Genomic DNA, 22,515 nt, shown 5'->3' on the forward strand with positions numbered 1-22,515 from the left:
GCTCAAGACATCCTTTCCCCCTAACAATTACTTCTCTATGACAAAATGCACTCCAAAAAAGTTACAAGAACAAACTGGGAGAAAGAACTGCTTGTAAACAGTACATATCTATGTGTCAATTTATCCATCTATCCATCCATCCATGAATAAACCGATTTTATTAAAAATTCATGCCTATCAATTTAAAAAAGACAACCCAGCATAACAAGAGACAAATACAGAGGAGAGTAAATCCAAATGGCCGATAAGCATATGAAAAGATGTTCTACTTCATTAGTAATCCGGGAAAATCATATTAAGATAAAATTAAAGACTTTTTTTCCTTAACAATTTGGCAAAAATTAAAAAGACAGGTGACCTCAAATAATGAGGTGGGACTGGGGCAATGGGTGTTTTCATAAACTGCTGGTGTTTAATTCAGCCCAGAAGACAGCCTCGTTCAGTTCAAAGAAAGAGTGAACATCACTGTTGGATAGAGCGGGCACTCTCATGTAAGTTTTGTCCATGGGTGGGGGGGGTGGAGGTGGGCAAGGAAAAAGTAAGCTAAGAGGACACACAGTGAAACTTAAAAGGTGCACCTCACATCATTTATCAGTGTGAATCATCGGAAACAAGCCTTTCTTGTGGGTGTTGAGGGGAACCTCTTAAAAGAACAGCAAACAACAAGTCCAAGAACCACAAGACCGTGAGCATGGGTTTTTCAAGTAATCAGCTTTCCACTCAACCCCCTCCTCACACCACCCAGCTAGGCGCCCTGAAAAAGGATTGACATTTCTGTCTCCCATCGCTGAAAATGGCAAAGGACTCCAGGACTCCAGAGCTGGGTCTTAGAATCAGACATTCTCGGCTTCTCTGTCACTCCCTGTAAAATGGGCATCCTGGGGCCTCCCTGGTGGCACAAGGGGTTGAGATGCAACCTATGAAGCTGTCCACAGCCACTGCAGCACAGGTTCAATCCTAGGCCAGCCAGGGAGTTACCCACATGGTACAGCAGACCACTCCCTCTCGCCCACTGCTCCCCTCGGCAGTGTATTTCAGTCAGTCTGCCTGTTCTGTTCCCCACTCTGTCTGCTGAATCGTCTCACCCTCCCACCCCTCTGGCCTGTACCCCAGATCTTGTATGCATAAATAATAATAAACAAATCTTTAAAAAAAATAAAATAACTCTTCTTATTAAAAAAAATAAAAATAAAAAAATAAAATGGGCATCCTAGTACTTCCCTGGTGGTATTGTTGGAGTTCTGAATGAGATGAAGGCTGCACACGAAGCCAAATGTCATAGGTAAAGTAAGAGTTCTGCTAGAGAATATCATAAAACAAAGGGTTGATCTGAGAACAGATGGGCTGCAGTGGAGGCTGAGATATGAGAAATGAGAAATGAGCTATGAGAAATCCAGTGTGACTATCCTACAAGTCAATAATGAAAATGACCCAAAGAAAAAAATCAGCCAAGGATAGAGCAAGTCATAAAAAAGAAAATACATAAGGCCAATACACGTGAAAAGAGTTCAAATCTCTGTTCATTTACAAAAAAAAAAAATAAAATTAAATAACTATGAGATACTATTTTGAGCCATTAACTGGCAAGAACTTTTAAAAAATGTAATACACAGAGCTGGAAAGAGTTGTGACCCAGCATCCTCATACAGTGCTGTTTGAAACATAAAATAGGACCTTTCTGGTGACAAATTGAAAGTATACATTGAAAACCTTTACAATGGGCTTTCCCTTTATCTAGAAAATAATAGAGGTTGACATTGCCCTAGAAGATTTAGGGACATCAACCCAGATCACTGCCAACCTCTCAGTCCTCTCCCACCCGCCCCGTCCCCCCCCCCCCCATTCACAGGGAATACTGAGCTACAATGTCTTGTCCCTCTGGCCACAGCCCACAAGACCCACAGCCCCTCACTTGAGATCAGAGGGCAGGGCAGGTCATGGGGAAGGCAACTTCATCTTCCTGAAACGGTTCATAGACAACAGGAAACCAAGGTGGTTACTTTCTTGAAGTGCAGTCAAAGAAGGCTGACCTTCCCAGAAAGAAGGCTGACCTTCCCAGAAAGTGACCAGAGAGGCCAAGACAAGAGTGAGGGGGCCTCAGCCAGGTCCTCAGGCAGCAGGGTCTGGGGTGGGATTAGCTGTGTGAGATTGATGTGGAGGAGACACTGCGGTGCATAAAGGAGGAGGCAGAAGGCAGAAGGGGCCTTCAGACCACAATTTGGGTCTGATACCCGAAGAAGAGATGGAGAAGAGCCCACCCTGCTGGGTAGCTCTGAGGAGCTCCTCGCCACACCACAGGGAGGTCCAAGCAAGGCTGGCAGATGCAGGCACACCGCAGTGGGCAGACATAGCCCGAGCCCAGGCTCTAGGGCCCCTGGGGTGCTCACTGTTGGCTGTTGGCTGGGAGCAGCCCAAGGGACTGAGCACTGGAAAGGGAGCCTGGTCTTGGCAGACGTACTTGTTGGATCTGAAGATGCCAGCTCTCCTGAGAGGAGGTCTGCACAACCCCATGGATGCCAAGGAGGGCTTCTGGGGCTCCCTGGACAGTTCCCCTATACCCAATTCACAGTGCCCTACTACATGCTACTAAGAGTCCTCTGAGCTATTTCTCCTGACCTTATTTTTCACAATTCCCTTTTTGATAAGTCAGTGGGGGCCATTCTCAGTAATATGCTATTCCAGGAGTTGTATCACCTGCCCAAAGATTTGTGCTTGAAAATGTTCCTTGAAACATTCTTTGTAAGTGTTAACATTAAAAACTAACCCAAATGTAAGGATGTGTATCTTGATGATAGAGATCTGGGTTACATAGGTGTACACATCTGTAAAAACTCACCAAGCAGTACACGTCAGATTTGTGCATTTGAGGTAGGTAAATTTAATCGCAAAAGAAAAATGAAAGACCTAAACGACAACAAAGTAACCCGAGTGGCCTAGAATGAAGGAATTGGTTTTTAAAAATTATTAATTATTAAGTGTACACACAATTAAATGATATGTAGTCATGGAAATACTTCAAAGGCTAAAGGCATAGGGAAATACATATTTTTTAAAATGTTAATTAGGGTTTTCCAGAGAAACAGAAGCAATAGGAGATATTTGCTGCTTTGATTGTTTATTAGAAGAAATTGGCCATGCAATTATGGAAGCTGGCAAGTTCAAAATTGCAGCATCAATGTCCTAGCCCAAGCTAGAGGCCATCAGGGAGAACTTTCTCTTGTTCAGGGAAGGGTCAGCCTTTTTGTTCTACTTGGGCCTTCAGCTGATTGACTTAGATTCCACTCTGAGGTAGGGCAATGTGCTCTACTGAGTCTAGTGATTTAAATGCTAATCTCATTCAAAACTCCCCTCACAGAAATACCCAGATTAATGTTGAACCACGCATCTGGGTGCCCCATGGCCCAGACAATTTGACACATAAAATTGACCATCACAACATGGTAAATGAAAAGATGGGGTAATCAAACTTCCAGATCCTAATTTCATAGAGCAGATGTGAATGCGTTACATGCTCACATATAAAACACAGTATGGCACGTAGAGAGAAGAAAATAGAACGGTATGTTGGGCATCTGGTTTGTAAGACCACACATGATTTTTATTTTCTTCTTTCTTCCAAACTCCTCTAGTTTGAATGGGTCTCTGACTTCTATTTGATCTTCTGTTTCCTCCTCTGGAAATGTCCTACCTCCAGATTTTTCCCTATTGTAAATACAATGGTACATGTAAAAATGTAGCACAGGGGCCCAGAACAGCAGATGCCAGCAAACCTCAGCATCTGTCCTGTCCACCCTCCTTAGAGCAGAGGAAAACACATGTTTCTCATTTTCCCACAAATCACATGGCCAAGGCAAGGATCAGTCACCCATTTCACAAGAATGACCCCTGGGGAAGGAAGTGATTACCCAGACCCCCAGCAAACTCTAGACCTCCAATTACCCTGAAGCTTCAAGACCCAATCCTGCTCTTCTCAGCCAAGCACAGCAGGAAGGTTGGTTCACCCCCTGCTGGCTTCCTCTGGCAAACTTGCCAAGTCAGCCCTTCCCCAAGATGTCCATGATTCTCCACTCCCAGCTCCAATCCCCTCAGGCCCAGGCTTCCCTGACTTTTAAGGAACTTCTGGGCTCCAGGTGGCTAATGTGGGGACACCTCTCTGGCCTACTAAGATTCAGGAACAAATAACTCTATGGAGCCAAAAACGATTTCTGCAAGACTACCTGCTGCATGCCAGGCACACACAGGCACTTCACCTGCACTGACACTGAATGTACCCTACAGAACGATCTGAACACACCAGGCATGCCTGTGTGTCCTTACCCAGAACCCTTATCCCAGACAGAAAAGTGCTGACTGCCCCCCGCATACACACACACTCACATACATACACCAGGGCACATGCCTCTAGGCTCTCATTCAGAAGCCAACGGGAGCATCCTTGGACCCTGCTATGCTGGGAAATAACCCAGGAGGCCTTCCTTCCCAGGCTCGTGAGATCACCAGGACGTTCCATTCTGACCATCCCCAGCTGACCTTAGCACTACAACCCAAATCCTGAATGAAAGAGCTTGGAGAGCAGTCTGGGGTCAGTACTCGCCTTACCTTCCTCTCTTTACAGTTTCTTTACACACAGCTCTCAATGCAAGTGTGCTCAAGCACCCCGGACCTGAAGGAGCCAAGAGCAACATGAGGGTATAAGAGGAGGAAGTGGAGGCAGAGGTCTACCTTCCTTATTAGTCTGAAATTCCACTCTCTTCCATTTCCCTAGATACAACAGTCCTTCACACTTTAGTGTGAATTGACTTGCTAGCTTGCTTTTACAAAGAGGGGCTTGGCATGACACCCCTGGGCAGCCCGAATGAAACAGTAAGGCAGATGGGGATGTGAAGAAAGGCAAGGGTGGCAAGGGAGGTCTGAAAAACAACTTCCTCTTAGAATCAGGAGTGCTAAGGGCAGGTGCTCTTGATTCACCCTGCCCACCCACCCTTATCCACAGAAACAGGGACCCCAGTTTGCACCCATTCTCTACCATCTGCCCCACAATACAGACAAATCAAGTTAGGCACAATTCACATTTTGCCATTTTCAATGCTCAAAAGCTCTGTACAAAAAAAAAATCACAAATGAATCCTCACAACACCCCTGTGAGGTAGGCAGGCAAGTATTATTCTCCCATTTTACAGATGGGGAAACTGAGGCAGACAGGGAAAGTGACCAGTCAGCGATCCCAGCACAGCTGGAATGCAGGGCCAACCATGAGAACATGAAGGCTCCCTCCCAGGTCAGCCCTGGTCTCTGGCCCCTCATCCTTGAGGGCAAAGAAATGAAAACTTTTTAACACATGCAAAAATAAAAACAATTCCAACAACAAATCTGAAAAGGTAGTGAACAGATGACATACAGTAGTTCTGCAAAAGAATTCAGACAAGATGGTCACACTCATCCCAAGACTCGGTAGATGTGAACAACCACAGTCTCTTCACCACTTTCTAAACATCATGACCAGTAACACCTCCACCTGCTTCTCTGCAGAAGATAGCCACAGAGCAACCTCCTAGTTCCCACAAGCCAGAGTTGGGGTGCAGTCCCCCACAGTTCAGGACCTAGGTTTTCACAGGCACAGGGCCCAGAGGAAGAGCTGCAAGGCTCAGCTCAATAACGCCTGCCACTCCCTCCTCTCCGGGGAGCCTCCCACAAGAGCTGGTCCTGGTGCCTCGAACTTCACGGTGCATGGCCCCTCTGTCCCTCTGCCCCGATTGGAAGGCAATACATGGGTGCTCAGCAAGCATGGTCTGGAATCCAGGTGACCCCTAATCTGCCCTGTGCCCACACTCCAGTTTGTTGAGAGGCATCTGTCAATCCTTGGGGGTGCTGCTTGGACAAGGTGGGAGCGCAGAGCCATCTGGAGCTGGTGGGCAGGGTGGAGCTCTCCAGTGGAGCCTGTCTCCCTCAGCACCTCCAGACGGGCTCCCATGCAAATCAAGCAGGCCTCTTCCACAGGATTTCACCCACCTTCTGGAAGCTCTTTCCTCCCCTGAAAGGAATTTCTTGATGTTCCTGGCTCTGTGGAAACCTCCATAGCCCTCCCAGTACCAGGGACGGGGGTGAGGAAAAGAAAGGAGAGGGAGGGGCCTCCAGCAGGCCATGCTGTTATCCTTACGGAAGTCTCCAACCCGGAGCCAGAGCCCGAGAGGCAAGAAAAGTGGTTAAAGCTGCCTTTAAAGTAACAATCTCCTCTCTCCCCCAAACTGCATCCACTCCCCAGGGAGCCAGAGCCCAAGGCAGTGCTCAAGCAGCAAGAGGGGAGAAGCCAAGGGGCCCAGCAGGGAGGGACAGAAAGGCAAGGAAACTACCTGCAGCCTGCCTGCCCTGCACCAGGGCCGTCAGCGCTGCTGTAAAAGGGGCCAGAGGAGGAGGGAAGTAGCCTGGAGCCTGGCTGGCAATTTGGGGTGTGACCTCCTTAATGGGCTAAGGGCATCCCAGACAGCCCACCAGCAAGGCGTGCGTGTGTGTGTGTGTGTGTGTGTGTGTGTGTGTGTATGTCTCTCTCTCTCTCTCTCTCACACACACACACACACACGCCCCTCTTCCGGGAGGCCATGTCATTTACAAGGTGTGACTGTGCCAACTGTCCCACAAAAAGCTCTTACATAGAAGAGGTCCCCACCCCAGTCCCTCTGGGGTGACTAGGAATTGCCTCCTCATGACCACCCCGGGAAAAGCACCAGGCACCCCAGCCCAAGAGGAGGCAGGGGCAGGGGGAGCCCCTCCTATAGGAAGTCCCCTGCGGCCCAGGCCTCGGGGCTGTGGCTCTGCTCCTGCCACCGGCATTGCAGCCCAGAGAAGGGCGGGTCCTCCACGCGCTCCAGCTCAGGGAAGCCCAGCTGGTGGAGGTTCTCATAAATTCCGGCCTTCGATACCATCTAGGAGGAAAGCAGAGAGGGGGCAGCGCTCCAGGTGAGGCAGCGTGACCTGAATGACAGGTCACCCGCCCCCCTTCACCAGGGCAGCCTCTCCTCGCAGGGTCTGAGCAAGACTGGGGCCGGTGCCGCCCCCAGCTAAGAGACCTGATTGAGCTGACTTGTGTTAACTGCACTGAGCCTCACTTTCCTTCTAACAGGGATGTGGCTCTTCCTCCCGGGCCTCCTGAGGAGGCTCAGCACAGCATGCACTCACACAGTAAGGAAGTGGGGAGTCGCACGGGGGCCAAGCAAGGCTGTGTCAGCCAGACACTCACTCGACACTCAGGAGCACTGGCGCAGGGGCCCAGGGGGCAGGGCAGGGCTGGCAGTGGGGAAGCAAGAGGCAGCAAGAGCCCCTTGACTGTGAACTGTGGCCCAGGCTGGCCCACTTAGGCCTTTGCCCAGGGGTTAGCGGGCACCTCACTACACCACCCTTTTGCCCAGCAGCCCAGGCTCTGGCACCAGACTCCAACCACCACCAATGTGCCTCTTCTCCCCACCATCCTGGGAGTGGGGAGGACAAAGGCTTCACTCAGAACAAAGGTCTCCAGGCAACCCTCACCCTCCACTCATCCCCAGGAAAGAGGGGATCAAGCACCCCATCCCCACCCATGGTTCCCCAGATTTTCATTCTCCAAGCAGAACCCCCCCAAAAGTATCCTCATTCCCCTACCACCTCAACACCACACTGAGATCAAAGGGGAGGCTGAGCCCAGGCTGCTCAAAAGGGTGGCCTGACCCCCCATCAGATCTCTCTCACCCACCATCGACCACCCTGAAGGCTCATCTTAGCACAACTGCCCAGTCGCCACTATCCCTGCCCCTGGACACTGCCGTGGCCTCCCTTGCTGCTCTGAACCCACTGGTAGACGTGCCTAAGGCCCCTACAGGCTCCCATCCTCAGTCTGGCTGGGGTGTGCACCCCCTGCCGCCTGTCCCAGGGGAGATAATTCCAGCCTGGAATCCAGGTTAGAACTGCCAGGACTGGGTGGTGAGGTCAGGAGGGCCAGCTTCCTGGCGGAGGGTAATTACAGGCCGCGCTGCCGAGATCAGGGGGCCTCTCTCCTGACCTCTGGCCTAGGTGTGGAGGCAGCAGCTCTGCCTCTGAAAGCAGTGGCGGCCAAGCAGGAGAGTCAGAGGCTGAGCAGAGGGCAATGATCAAGAGGACATGGGGGGCTTTAGAACCAATCACCTGGCTCTCACACTGACAGTGAGCAAGTACTGACCTCCCTGTGCCAGTCACCCTGCAGAACAGGAGCAACAGTCTCCCCGAAGACAGTCCTGCTCATCACAGCCCAACACTGACCTCACGGAATCCCCCCAAAATCTCGTGAGGTCACGCTACGGTATCAACGTTATTTCCATGTTAATGTTGAGGAGAGTAGGCTAGACCAATGCACTTGTCGAAGGTCACAGAGGGCAGCTGGCAGGAGCTGAGCCACCACACCAGCTTGCCCTGAGGGCCGGGCACAACAACCAGCCAGAGGCACCTGGCAGATGCGCACAGCAGGAGCCCAGCAGGCACAGTACCTGGGGGACCGCCAGGACCCCTCGCGCCTCCCCGTGCACGCATTTACTCTTCAAGCTGAGATGATCATCCTGTCCCGCACAGACACGGTGCTGAGCCCCAAAGTGAGACAGGAGAAACGCCGGGCCACGTGGAAGTCTCAACAGCGGACGGGAATGACCTGGCCCCTCCTGCAGCCGCCCCTTGCGCCTCAGCCTCCCGCCTCCCACCTCCCGCATCCAGGTGCTGAACGGCCTCTGCCAGGACTGCGCCTTCTCCAGGTGCAGATGCGCGTTGAGAAGCACCAGGTGGACAGAGCGCTCCAGGTACTGCAGACTCCGCAGATGCAGTCTCCGGGCCTCCTGCTCCACCTGGGCTGCCTTTGCCTGGAGGACATACGGGAGTCAGTCTGGGGGTCACCCCACACATCGTGCATGTACACGCCACATACTCTCACGAACTCTCACACATAAAACACACACTCACATACACATGCCCCCCACACACAGATACCCCATGCCACAGGCAACCCATTCACAGCGCACACACAAACTCTGCATGCACACTCATGAACACCCTACACACACACACACTCACACACACACACTCACTACTCACACACTCATACCCCCTGCTTCCCTCAGCACCAGGGCAGGGACAGAGGCAGGATTCAGATGGCAATGGGAGGGACACTGCCCCATCCAGGTTACAGGAAAGGCCATTAGGTGTACTGGTGCCAGGAAGAAGCCACTTCCTATTGGGGAGGGTGGTCAGCCTCCCTGAACCCCTATTTCCTCCTGAAATTCTAACCACTGTTCCGTTCTAAAGGGAGACCAGACAAGGACAGGCTGCCAGCAGAAGCTCCAGGCACACAACCTCCATCGTACTGAGGGGTGAGGAGGGTCGGAGGGGCCCTGGACAGGATGTCCAGTTCTAACCACAAGGTAGGGGCCTTTTGGCCAACTTTCTGTCACTCCAAGGAAGAATATCTCCTTCCTGGTCCCCAACCCTCCTGGGACTAGAGGAAAGCCCAGGCCTCTGAGAGTGGGGGTGGTCAGTGCTCTGCTCCCTGGCCAGGAGGGGCCGCGCAGTGGTCTGTCAGGGTAGGCCATAGGGGTTCTGGCTTGTGGACACAGCGGGTACCCTCTCTTCTCCCTTGGCCTGGGATCTGCGGCAGCCAGCTGCTCTCTGCTAGGAAGGGGGAGAAACCCAGCCTGCCCTCTGCCCCCACTGGTCCCTGACTGACCCCCTCGCCTGTTTCTCAGGTGGTTCAGGATCTAAGGTAGAAGGGTACAGGCTGCCCTCAGTGGCTCTCCAGGGCTGACAGATCACAGAGAAGCCACCAGGGTTAAAGGCTAGGGAGAAATACAAGATTTGACCAGGGGCCAAAACCTCAGGAACCACTGAAGGTTTGTGGGTAGAAGTGACCTAATAAGACTCATGGAAGACTAATGCTCAGGAGGAAGGGAACTTCAGGGGGTCCTCTCAAACTTCTCCCCAGCACAGAGGTCAGGAGCAGGCCAGCAGACAAGGCCGAGCACACACACAGCCAGCTGTTCCCTGCAGCATGTCTACACCACAACTCACAGCGTACCTCTAACCCTCCAGGGTGCTGCCCGCCTGGAGGGAGCAGGAGGGTGAGCACTGTACCTCACTTCATACCTCCCAAGCCCACCCAGGGCCCACAGCAGTTCTCTCATCTCCAGAAAGAAGTGGCCCAGGGGCTGTTCCCTCAGCAGCCAGGAACATCTGTGGAAAGGTACAGCCATTTGGGCCTCTGGGAGCCAGGAGCTCCCAGAGCAGTCTCCCAACAGCTGGGCCACAGCTGGAAGCCGCCCCACAAAGGCAGTCAGGCTACTGTGTGTCTGGAACACCATGGGAAGGGGCCTGGTGGGACCACCACTAATCCCGGATGTGACACAGCCCACAGCCCCAAGAACAGGAGCTGGAGTGGGAGGCCTCCCATTTCTGCCTCCAGGGACTCAGGCTCCTAGGCTCCCTTGAGGGCGGGGTAACTCCACAGCCAGCCCACCCACATCATCCATAAGGAGCCAGGAGGCCTTGGGATTGGGTGGAAGGAGGGGTGAGGGACCCAGCCCAGTGCTCGATGTCTGTGGAGAGGAAACGGGGCTCTGGGACTAGTTCTCCCATTTAAGCTCTCGGCCCCCATGTTTCTGGAGGTAGGACGCCCACACAGTAGGAGAGAAAGCACCTTGAACCATGAAGAGCCACATCAGCTCCTTCACCTCCGGAGCAGGAGGGAGGGACGGCGACATGAACACGCACAGGCAAACACACAGACCTCGGGGTCCGCTGGAGGAGGCCAAAGACAAGGGCGAAGAGGCTCATGAGATCCAGGAGGCAGGGAGCTGGCCAGAGAGGGCATCAAATGGAGGGCATATTGGGCATGGATTAGCATGAGAGAGGAGGCAGAGCGTGAGAGGCAGGTGGTGGTAGACAGCAAGAGGAAATTGTGGCAGAGGAAGGAGGTGATGGCAAGAGGTTGGGCCTGCAGTACCGTGTGCAGGCCAAGTCAAGCACTGACCCTACAGACCAAGGGGCCAGTGAAGGCTTCTCGTAAGATCTGAGGTCGGGAATGGCTCTGTAGCTGGTGAAGGAAGATGACTGGGATATAGGACTAGGGGGCAAGATGCCTGTGGTTTTAAGAATTTACAGAGCCAGCATTCAAAAAACAATGCAATTCTGTTTAGAAATTCGGCCAATCACCAAAAAGAAGGTTTTACCTAAATAAAAATTGTGTCCAATCCACGACTCCTATCAGGATGGAGAGACACGCCACACTGCACTAAGTATTCACTCACCCCAACCACTTCTATGGCCTCCCCAACTCCATTCAAAGGCCTCGAGTCTGGTTAAAGACATTTTCTTAGAAAGCAGGAAAGGAAATTACCCTCAGCCCACTGGAAAAAATCCATTTTTTTTTTAAAGAGGCATGTATTATTTATTTATTTTTTTGTTTGTTTATACAAGCACTGGGTACAGTCAGAAGTGCGGGAGGGTGAGAGAATTCACCAGAACCAGAGTGGGGAACAGAGCAGGCAGAAGGACCGAAGGACACTGCTGAGGGAGCAGCGGGCGGCAGGAGAGGTCTGCGTGCCATGTGGGACCCTCCTCCGGTGGCCGGGGAGCAGCCAGGGATCAAACCGGCACTGCAGAGGCCGCGGGCAGCTTCACAACCCACCGCTCAACCGCTGCGCCACCGGGGAGGCCCTGGGCAAAAGCCATTTTAAACCACTTTAAATTAAAGAGCTCAGAAGAAAATCCTGTGGGCTTGAAAAGCCCTCAGCTCTGGGTAAGGCCTCTGGATACAGCCACCCAGCCCGGTCCCCGCTGTGCCCGCTGCTGCGGGAGACTCCAGGGAGGGTTAACTCAGGAATCTTCAGGGAGGCGAGGTTGAGTGATTCTTTCGAGTCTGCTGGCAAGGCAGGGTGGTGTTATCTCTAAATTCAGAACCCGTAAAGGTGACATCTGACTCCCCCAAAAAGGTTCCCTGGGCACATCCTATCTGCTCACAGTCTGTGATTTGAGATGAGACACGACCCATCCCCTATAAGGGCTCTGTTTTCTTTAAAATCATCCATGTCAGGGCCTCCCTGGTGGCGCAAGGGGTTAAGCACTGCACTGTGAAGCAATCCACAGCCTCTGCAGCATGAGTTTGGTCACCAGCCAGCGAAGGAGAAACCTACAGGATGCAGCAGACCTCTCCTGTCTCTCCTGCTGCTCCCCTGAGCAGTGTATTTAGTCAGTCTGCCTGTTCTGTTCCCCACTCTGCCTCTGGTGGGTCCTCTCACCCTCTACATCTCTGGCCTATAATCCAGTGCTTGAATGCATAAATAAATAAATCTTATAAAAATAAAATCATCCATGTCAGTGCTGGGGAGGAGGAGAGGCCAGCCACCTCTGGTCCATGAAAATAGTGGAGCTGTTTTTAAATGGCCTGGCAGACCAGGCTGTCATTAGCTGCGGCGGAGCAGGACAAAGCCTCCTAGTCCATGGGGACTGAGCCCTGAAATAGCAGGGGCCAGGGAAAGGTGGGCAGGCGCTGCGCATTTCTCAAGCCTGCAGTCGACCCTGCACCAACACAGGCCCCGTGTCACCAGCAGTGGCTCTCTTAAAGCTCTGCTCAGGGCTGGGCCACCAGGAACAGGCCCACTGAGCCAGGGCTGGGAGGCTTCCCAGATGTGTCGCTGCATGCCACCGGTGGGCTGAGCACATCACATCCAGATGCTTAGACGCCAGCACACTCTGTCAACAGGCCGTGAATGGACACAGATATCGCACTTGCAGACAAGGCTCTGCAAGGTTAAGTAACTGCCCAAGGTCACAGGTTCCAAGTCCAGACACGAACTCCAAACTCTCAGCTCTTCCACCTCCCTAGCCCCTTCGCCTCAGTCAGGTTCAACTCCCAGCCTCACCCTTGCCAAGCGCTTGTCCTCCCATCTTCCTCCTGCCTACAATGTCCTCCCCTCTGCCTGCTGGCCATGTTTAGTTTGTCCCTCAAGGTCAAAGGCAAGCCCACATCTCAGCACTGTAGCCCCACAGCCTGACCTCAGCCTCCCCTGCTTTCATGCCACATTTCAGTAATACCACATTTCATTCCATCCAGAGGATTTCTAATTGTTCCCAAGGGGTGATGGGTTCACCCAAGACCACAAAAAGCTCAGAGGCAGGCCCCAGATTATAACCAGACTTACATGTTGGCCTCAACCAGCACCCAGCATGTCCTTTGTCTTGCTGTGCAGCAGACCTGGTAGGTCAGGTCAGTGAGCACATGCTCCTGAGTCATCTCACCCTGTCTCATGCTTTCAATGTCATCTAGAATCTAGATTATTCTGGACAAGTAGTAGGTGCAAAATGTTTGTCAAATCAATGAATCACTACCTTGTATGTCTCACATTTTCACAGCTCTGCATCAGACCACCTGTGGTTACCTAGAAGCAGAGGTCAAAGAGGTGGCCTGACCTGCGAGGGGCACATGGAGAGCTAGACATAGCACAAGCACCAGGAAAAAAGAGCCAACACCCTGCATTACAACCCCCCAGCCCCAATGTCCACAATGTCCAACACCCAGAGCAGAGGGGGAAATAAGAACAAGAAGCCAGGCCAAGATCAGGGTCAAGAAAAGCCAGTCAACATCCCATTACTGGAACCTTGCATGGCCTTGTGGTCTCTGCCCTCCTGGTGTTCCAGGGTCCAGGCTGAGTGGGCAGCTGACAGGCCTCAAAGCTGATCAGTCTCCAGAGGGCAGGGTCTCAGAACGCAGGCCCCACATTTCTCAAAGTTCAATGTCACTGCTCTCCTTGGCAGACCTGGGCCCACAAGTAAGCAGAGCCAGCTGCCAGAGTTTTCCATGAGTCCCTGCAAACTCCACCCTCAGGCCTGCGTGACAGTGGGGCGTGGAACAGAGGAAGAAGCTAAAGCTGGCATGTGGGCTTCACTGCATTCCATTTATTAAACAAACATCACTCACCCCATGCCAGGCCCTGGATTCAGCACTCAATTGGCTGTTGCTCCCTCTGGAGCCTACTGTCCCTACACATAACCCCATGAGTTGGCCTGGCATCCCAGTCACCCTGCCCTCCACAACCTCCAAACCCCACTTACACTGGTCCTCACCACCACCCTTCAAGGTGGCCAGAGCAGAGGTAATGACCCCAGGGCACAGAGGGAAAAGCCAAGGCCCATTCAGGTCAAAGTCATCTGCCCCAGGTTGAATGGGCAGTACCTGGCAGAGCCCAGAGAACCCTAGGTTTGGAAACCCCTGTTCCAGGGCTCTTTCGATAGCAGCAAAAGGGTGCCATTCCTGAAAGACCAACAGTGCAGACAAAGCCAAGAGGTATCACAAAGGCAGGGTCCGATTCTACTTAAGCATGTGATGATTTATTCAACAACCATCCATCCATTCACTCATTAGACAGACATTCATGGAGCCCTGCTTGCTCCAAGGGGGGTGTGGGAGTCAGAACAGGAGTGAGTGGCACCTCTGGTGACAGCCACACCCCAACAATGAGCGCAGGAAGCACAGAGCCTGGATCTTAGCATGTGAGGACTGTGCAGGGGTGGTGGGGGCTGGTTTGAGCTTTAAATCCCTCTCAAGTCACCGAACCTTCCAAGCCACTGAAACTCAGAAGCCACGCCTGTGTGCTGTGGGTGCTCCAAGGATATTTATTGTTGAAGAAGCCAGGAAAGTCCCACTGAAGGCCGGAAATTCAGCCAGACAATGGGAAGAAGGAAAAGCAAGAGAGGTCTCAGCTTCTGAGAACATATCACCCCTCTCCCCCACACAAACACTCCTGGTTAGCAGTTGTTCACCAACCCACTAGCTCTATTTTGGGTGGTGTGAGAGAGCCTTGAGAAGAAACCCTTTCCTTCTGCCACACTTTATGTGGCAGCTCACAGCTTCTCTAATTGCAGGGCCTGGGCAATTAACTACTGGAATAAAGTCTCGAAGGAATGGCTTGGGCCAAGCCAAGGTCTTGGAGAGACTGAGACACCCGAACTGAATTAGAGCCAGAGCTGTCTCACTCGTTATTTTTCTTAAGAAACCACCTTACTCCTGAGGACACCGGGCTGGGTCTCCTTGAGCCTCTTGACAACTGCATGAGCCCTGTGTGGTGCATACAGCAGGGACCGGCAGCCTCCTGGCCCACCCTTCCCTTTTCTGCCACAACTCATGCCCCTTAAGTCATGGTTGTCACTGTGGAGGGAGGAGAACATAGGCTCAGGAGGTAGGGGACAGACCTCGGTTTCCTCCTCAGCAAAAGGGGCTAATAAAACCTACTCTCATCTCCTCTGAGGACCAGAGGAGTTCTTAGAAAACTCAGAAATTCGGGGCCTCCCCCGTGGCGCAGCGGTTGAGCGCTGGGTTGCGAAACTGCCCACACCCTCTGCAGCTCCTCTAGAACCCCTGGCCATTGGGCGAGGGTCCCACATGGCGCGCAGACCTCTCCTGCCACCCGCTGCTCCCCTCAGCAGTGGACTTGTCAGTCTGCCTGCTCTGCTCCCCACTCTGGTTCTGGTGAATTCTCTCACCCTCCCGTGCTTCTGATTGTACCCAGTGCTTGCATAAATAAATAAATAAATCTTTAAAAAAAAAAGAAAAGAAAACTCAGAAACTCAAAGCTAGAGCATAACAGTCTTCAAATGCATCTCAATTTGAGACCAAAGGACATTTTACTTCTCTCTGTGTGGCTATTTTCACCTGGACTTTTCTTTCCAACTCTCTCTGGAGGAATAGAGGGGAGAAACATTAGACTGTTTTAAATACAGAACACTAAGAATGTCACCAGCCGGTGCTAAGGAAAAGTGTCCCTGGCGTTAATGGTTCTAGGGGGGCTTCCTCCAGGAGCCCTGACCTTGGTTTGTATCACAAATATTTTCCATTTCCAAGCTCAGCAGGAAACATTAATTCAACAGATGGAGTCACCACTGACGGATGGTGGCTTCTTGGCCTCACCTCAGCCAGACCTAGCCAGTTTGCCTGGATTCCAGCCCCATGCAGATGCGGTTTGTATGGCAGTTTTTTAAGTAGCCCGAGCATTCTGGCCCCTCACACACATGAGGGAAGCAGGCCCACATGCTAGAGAGTAGAGGAGGCAGGGCTGCCTGAGAGAGGCCTGTGCAGAGAGGGCTGAGACTATTAGACCAGGGAAAAGGGAGGAGGGGACCAGCTCTGGTCTTACCTCCAGCAGGTCACAAAACTTCATTGAACCTCAGCTGCTTCCTCAGTAAAAAGGGTCTAAGAAAACCCACCCTCATCTCCTCAGCTGTCAGCAACTATGTGGGGCCCTGGACAACGCACTCTCCCATTCATCTGTAACTGGAAAGTCAGATGCTCTCTGAAGTCCTTTTACACTAAAATCTGAGGGTCCAAGGTGGGTGTTTTGAAGGTACAGGAACATCTCAGGGCACTCTGGCCCACAGTGATCCTCGGAGTTCTCACACAGGTTGACCATTCACTTCGCGCCACCAAGCCGTGTGCTGCCCCATCCCCTACCCTTCCCAAGCACAGCCCTGCCAGGAAGCAGCTCTGGCCCAGCCCTGGTGGGGGACACAGGTGGTCAGAGAGGATGAAGATGGCCCTGTCAAAACCCAGCTCCCTCTAACTCCCACATCCACATTCCTTCCGCCTGTCGGCCCAGAACAATCGAACCTGCTTTCTTCCATCCCCACAGGGACTGATGCTCGGGCCCCCATAAAGTCGACTCCAGTGCACACACACCCCCAAGCTGGCCAGGGCCCTGCAATGTGGCTGCAGCTGGGACAGCTTAGACTATCCCGACATCAGTCAGGACATCAGCTCTGGGCCTGGCCAGGCCCGGGCAAGTGCAGGCTGACCTTGGAGGAGGCACACTGCCTGGCTGCCAAAAGCTGCAAATCCCGAATCCACGTCCACAAGAATATAGAAACATAAATGTTTTCTAGGGCTGTCCTCAATTCTAGATAACCTCTATTCTACTTCTCTGGCACTAAAATATTCTCTTTTAAGTGAAATGCCAACCATGTTAGGTGGTAGATGAGTTGTCAATTTTTTTGTGTTTGTTTCTTTAAAATGGACACTATTTTCCTTTTATTAATTTGTTTACATTGTTGATTTTGTACAGTACTAGATCCCTTGTGCTCCTCCCACCTCTGTTTTGATCCCTTTTCCTCCCCCTCCCCTACTTTAAGCTTCATATCTATAGTTGCTTTCAGGTTTTGTCTTTTTTTTTTTTTTTTGACCCTTTGTTTGGTTCCCCTATATTTCTCCTATAAGTGATATCACCCAATATTTTCCTTTTTCCTTCTGACTTATTTCACTGAGCATAATTCCTTCCAGTACCATCCATGTTGCTGCAAGTGACATAAGTTTATCTTTTTTGATTGCAGAGTAGTTTTCCATTTTGTTTGCTTGTTTGTGTGTGTGTGTGCGTGTATCACATTTTCTTGATCCGATCAAGTTTTGGGGCATTTAAGTTGTTTCCATATCTGAGCTATTATACATAGTGCTGCAATAAACATAGGGGTGCACGTTTCCTTCTGAATTAATGTTTTTTGTGTCCTTTGGGTAGATTCCTAGGAATGGAAATGCTGGGTCATGTGGTAGATCCATAAAATGGACACTTTTAATAAAAAGTTACACATTGGCAACCCAACATAGGTCCTTCCCATTTTTTTAAACAGTTCTGAGAATTTTATGTGATTGGGATATTTATAGTTCCTCTTAGTTTTTTCTTTGTTCTATGATACATTGAAAGTAGCCTCCAATTAGATGATCTCTAAAATTTGCAGCTTTGTAAGAAGATACAAGAGTCTCCCCATCCCCCAACACACCACACACACACACACACACACATCACACATAAACACATCAAGGAAAACCATGACTGTATACAAGTGAGGATGAGCACCCTCACGAGAAACCAAATTGGCCAGCACCTTGACCTTGGACTTTCCAGGAAGAATGGTGAGAAAATTAAAATTCTGTTGCTTCAGCCACACCATCTGTGGTGTTTTAACAACACAGCCCCAAGCTGACTAATACAGCTGTGATACCCTGTCCCTCAATAGGCTTCCGTCTCTCCACCTGTAAAAGTGAGCAAGTAACATTCTATTTCGGCATTACCCTAGTGCCAAGTCAAACAACGATATCATAAGAACAACAGCTCATAAAACTATATACTATAAAACTACAAATCAATAGCTCTTAGGAATCTGATATAAAAATCCTCAACAAACCAAATGTAGTAATATATAAAGATGACATACTGTGTGGCCAAGAACAACTTATCCCAGGAACACAAAATTGGTTTAACATCCAAAAATCAATTAACATAATACTCTATGCCAGTAGAATAAAAGGGAAAAGCCATATAATCATCTCAATGGACACAGAAAAATCATTTGACAGTATTCAACATCTTTTCATGAACAAAAATTCAATAAACTAGGAATGAAAGGGAACGTCCTCAACTTGACAAATAGAATGAAACAGTCACACTTAATGGTAACAGACAGAAAGCTTTCCCCCAAAGTCAAGAGCAAGACAAAGATGTCTGCTCCAGCTACTTTTATTCAACAGGATGATCTTGCCAGGGCAACTAGACAAGAAATTTAAATAAAAGGTATCCAGATTGAAAAGGAAGAGGTAAAACTCTCTTTTTGCAGATAATTTGAACTTATACGTAGAAAATTCTAAGGATTTCACTTAAAAATATGTTAGAAATAATAAGTAGGTTTAGCAATGGTAAAAATAGAAGATCAATGTAAAAACATCAATGTATTGATAGAAGGTCAATTGGATTTCCCTATAGCAGCAATGAACAAACTAAAAAAAGGTAATTAAGAAATCAACTCCACTTACAGTAGCATAAAAATCATAAAATACTTGGGAATTGATATAATAAAAGAAGTGCAGAACTTACACTATGGAAACTACAAAACACCAAGTAAAAATCTAAAGAAAACCTAATGAGTGCCTGGAAGGAAGCGAGGCGCTAGCAGGTCTGGAAGCAGGGGTATCTGGAAAGGGGGCGCTGACAGAACGCACCCAGTGTGAGGTGGAGAGCCTCTGGTGTTTTGAAGCCTGGGTAGCAATCCTTTTCAACTCCTTGGGCTCCAGCTGCACAGATTACCCACAGCTTCAGTTTTCTGCTCTCTCCAAGCTCTAGAACAACAGACGCGCCAGTTTTTAGATCATGCCGCCCCCTGGTGGCACTGTACGAGACCACTGGGCAAAGGACCCAAATGTAACTCATCCTGGGGGAGAAAATTCCCCTTCCAAATGGCCTCTGACCTGATCCCAGATACCCTGCCCCCAGCCAAATACCAACCTTTGCTCCAGTCAAGGTCTGATCCACGACCTTGAGCAAAGACTGGCCTAGACCAGTGACTTCATCAACTTGTGCCTGGCCGCAGGAGGACCATGGGCTGGTTTGCGGCAGGCCCTCCATGGCAGAACTTGTCATGGGAATTGCTGGCCAGCATCAGAGAACACAAGGTCAGCAGCACCCACGGAAGTGTTCACTCACTTTGGGGTGTTTGCACACAGCTGCTCCCTCCCACTCCGACACCCTCCTCTGCCCTAGCAGCCAGCCAAAATTCACCAGACCAGAGAAGACAAGAATTAGGCAAGTCAGTGGCTCCATACTGAGCCCACAAGTCCAGTGACTAGAATGGCTGGCGTGGGGAGCATGTGACAGAATACTGGGGCCATGACTGGCAGGAGGGCATATTTTTCTACATAGCCTGAAAATCAGATTTTTATATGAAATCTAGACACTTAGGGGAATCTTCCGATATTTATGATTTAACGAGCTATTCAAAAGCAATTTTTAACCAAGCAGAACCTCGGGCAGGGCGGATGTGCACAGGTCCTAAGCTTACAGTACCCTAGCATCACTGGTTAAACACTAAATGCTTCCCTGTGCTCATTAAAGAGGCCCAGTCCAGGATCCTGTTGGACTGAGGGACCCACCCACCAACCTGATTCCAAACCAGGTGTCCCAGAGCCTCCCTGGACCCAGAAACTAGAGGGTTCACGCCTACCCCCACAGGGTTCCAGGACAGGGTGTTCATTCAGACTGGTCACAGGGCCCCAGAGCAGCAGCTGCTGTTAAATGCTTCAAAACCACCCCTGCACACAGCTCACCAAGCACTGCAGAACCAAGCAGGGGTGAGGCGGGGCCGGATGCTCTTCCCTTCCAGGGAACAGCCCCACTTCCAGAAGTGGAGAAGTGACTGAGAGCTCATTTCATCCCTTGGGCCCCCCCTTTACCTCACCCCCTTATCAGCAGCAGCCTGGGCTCTCATGGGGCAGGCTCACCTGGCGGTAGGTGCAGATGATGATTTCCCGAAGGTGGTTGTGCATGGGCGTCATGTTATCACTGACGGTGTCCAGTGCCGCATCCACCACTTTCTTCACAGGTGCCCGTCGGGCAACAGCTGCATCATCTTCATCACCACCTGGGCCAGAGGAGGAGGAGGTGAGCAGAGAGAAAACTGAGGCAGGCAGGAGGGAATCTGGTCCCCGCAAAGGCTCACCCTACACTAACAGCCACACAGGTCATTCTGGGTACCTTCCTCGCTCCACTACCAGTGACCCCAAAGGTCTACCAGTGAGGATTGGGCTGCTCCTGCTCATCCTATAGCCCACTCCTCATGCAGGGATCAGTCACTCCTCTCCAATCCCCCCTCCTCACATCCGGCCTCCCAGAGTAAGTCTTATCATGACCTCAAGGTCGAGGTCATGGCCTCAAGGTCGAGGTTACACATAGTATGGCCCTCCAGAGTTCTCACAGTCCCGGTACCCACCCACCTTAGCACCACCTTCTAATGTTCTGCCAGTCAAAACCTTAACACAACTCCTGCCCTTTCCAGATTGCACACTTGTTCCCCTCTACACATTCCCCCTCCTCATCCACACTCAAATGTTACCACCTCCATGAAGCCCTCCTGGCTCCCCAGTATCAGCCTCCGCTCTCAGAACTGATGTCAATTTCACCCTCTTCACACTCTATGAAGTAAATCCCTATTGAACTGTGGGTTCAAAAAGCCTGAAATAACTGCAAAGGAAGCTATTCCAGACATGAGAATTTCTTGGGCTGGGTGCAGATGGTACAAGGGTGTCGCCAAACACCATAATGTTACTTTGGAACATAGTCTCTGAGGTCCATTACCTGCCTTCTACCCCAGCCCATGACCTCTGATGTGGCTCCACGAGGATGAGCTTGGCTCCCTATGCCTCAGTTTCCTCATCTGTCAAGTGGGAATAGTAAAGGCACCTAGCTCTCCAGAGCTGTGAAGGATGAGCTCCTAGCATGGGGCCAGATATACGTAGAGAGAGTTCTATCACATCTGAGGACTGCCATAAAGACTAACAATTCAACTTGCATATAAACCCTCATGCTTGTAATCAAATGATTTTCAACAAGGATGCCAAGACCATTCAATGAGAAAGGGACAGTCTTTTCAACAAATGGTGCTGGGAAAGTGATACCCTCATGCAAAAGAATAAATTTACACATATCCAAATATTAACATGATATCTAAATATTAGCAGCAAATATTAAACTAGAATGGATTAAATGAGCAAAACGGAACAGCTAAAACCATAAATCTCTGAAAAGAAAATGTATTAGGATGACACTGCATTTGCCTATGAGTTCGTGAATATGACACCAAAAAAGCACAGGAAATAAAGAAACAGACAAATTGAATTTCATCAAAATTGAAAACTTAAAAAAAAAACAAAGGAACTGACAAAATGAAATCAAAACAAACCTTAGAAATATGACTGCAGGGGGCCTCCCCAGTGGCTCAGCGGTTGAGCGCTGGGTTGCGAAGCTGCCCGCGGCCTCTGCGGCGCCGGTTCGATTCCCGGCTGCTCCCCGGCCACCAGAGGAGGGTCCCACATGGCGTGCAGACCTCTCCTGCCGCCCGCTGCTCCCCTCAGCAGTGTACTTCGGTCCTTCTGCCTGCTCTGCTCCCCGCTCTGGCTCTGGTGAATTCTCTCACCTTCCCGCGCTTCTGACTGTACCCAGTGCTTGCATAAATAAATAAATAAACAAATAAATAAAAAAAAAAAAAAAAGAAATATGACTGCAGAATTGAGGATGTTTAGGCAGGGAAAGAGGATGCAGCAGGACAAGGGTGAAGGGCTCTGTGGCCGAGGGTAAAAGAATGTGGATTCTTGACTGGGGTGGTAAGTAAAATACATCTAGAAGGTGTGAAATTATTGCATACAGTGTCATAAATCAATGTCACCTCAATAAAAGATATACAATTGTAAAAACATTTTAACCTTCTGCATGAAAGGACACTATTGACAGAGTGAAAAGACAACCCATAGAATGGGAAAAAATATTTGCAAATCACATTATCTAATAAGACATCTATATCCAGAATGTAAAATGAATTCCTATAAGTCAACAACAACAAAAATAAGTCCAAACCAAAAATGGGTAAAGGACTTGAACAGGCATGTCTCCAAGAAGATAAACAGTGGCCAATAAGACACTCAGCATCACCAGTCGTTAGGGAAATGCACAT

At 50.3% G+C, this 22,515-nt stretch overlaps 1 protein-coding gene and 1 long non-coding RNA gene across 2 annotated transcripts; both read right to left on the bottom strand.

Moving 5' to 3' along the window:
- Window positions 1-6,767: 6,767 nt before the first annotated feature.
- On the bottom strand, window positions 6,768-8,870 carry LOC119234244 (paladin-like; the record flags this gene model as incomplete). The annotated part of the gene is made up of 2 exons (XM_037497060.2): window positions 6,768-6,920; window positions 8,697-8,870. Coding segments are annotated over 2 exons (327 nt in total), but the record flags the coding sequence as incomplete, so codon positions are not given.
- Window positions 8,871-19,004: 10,134 nt separating this feature from the next.
- On the bottom strand, window positions 19,005-21,833 carry LOC129145003 (uncharacterized). The gene is made up of 3 exons (XR_008549954.1): window positions 21,748-21,833; window positions 20,291-20,430; window positions 19,005-19,132 (listed from the first exon to the last, which is right to left on the bottom strand). It is a non-coding gene; the product is annotated as an uncharacterized LOC129145003 (long non-coding RNA).
- Between the last annotated feature and the right edge of the window lie 682 nt (window positions 21,834-22,515).

This window comes from Talpa occidentalis, unplaced genomic scaffold (assembly GCF_014898055.3).
Source record: "Talpa occidentalis isolate TD23 unplaced genomic scaffold, MPIMG_talOcc4v2.1 talOcc4.8, whole genome shotgun sequence".
Taxonomy (NCBI): domain Eukaryota; kingdom Metazoa; phylum Chordata; class Mammalia; order Eulipotyphla; family Talpidae; genus Talpa; species Talpa occidentalis.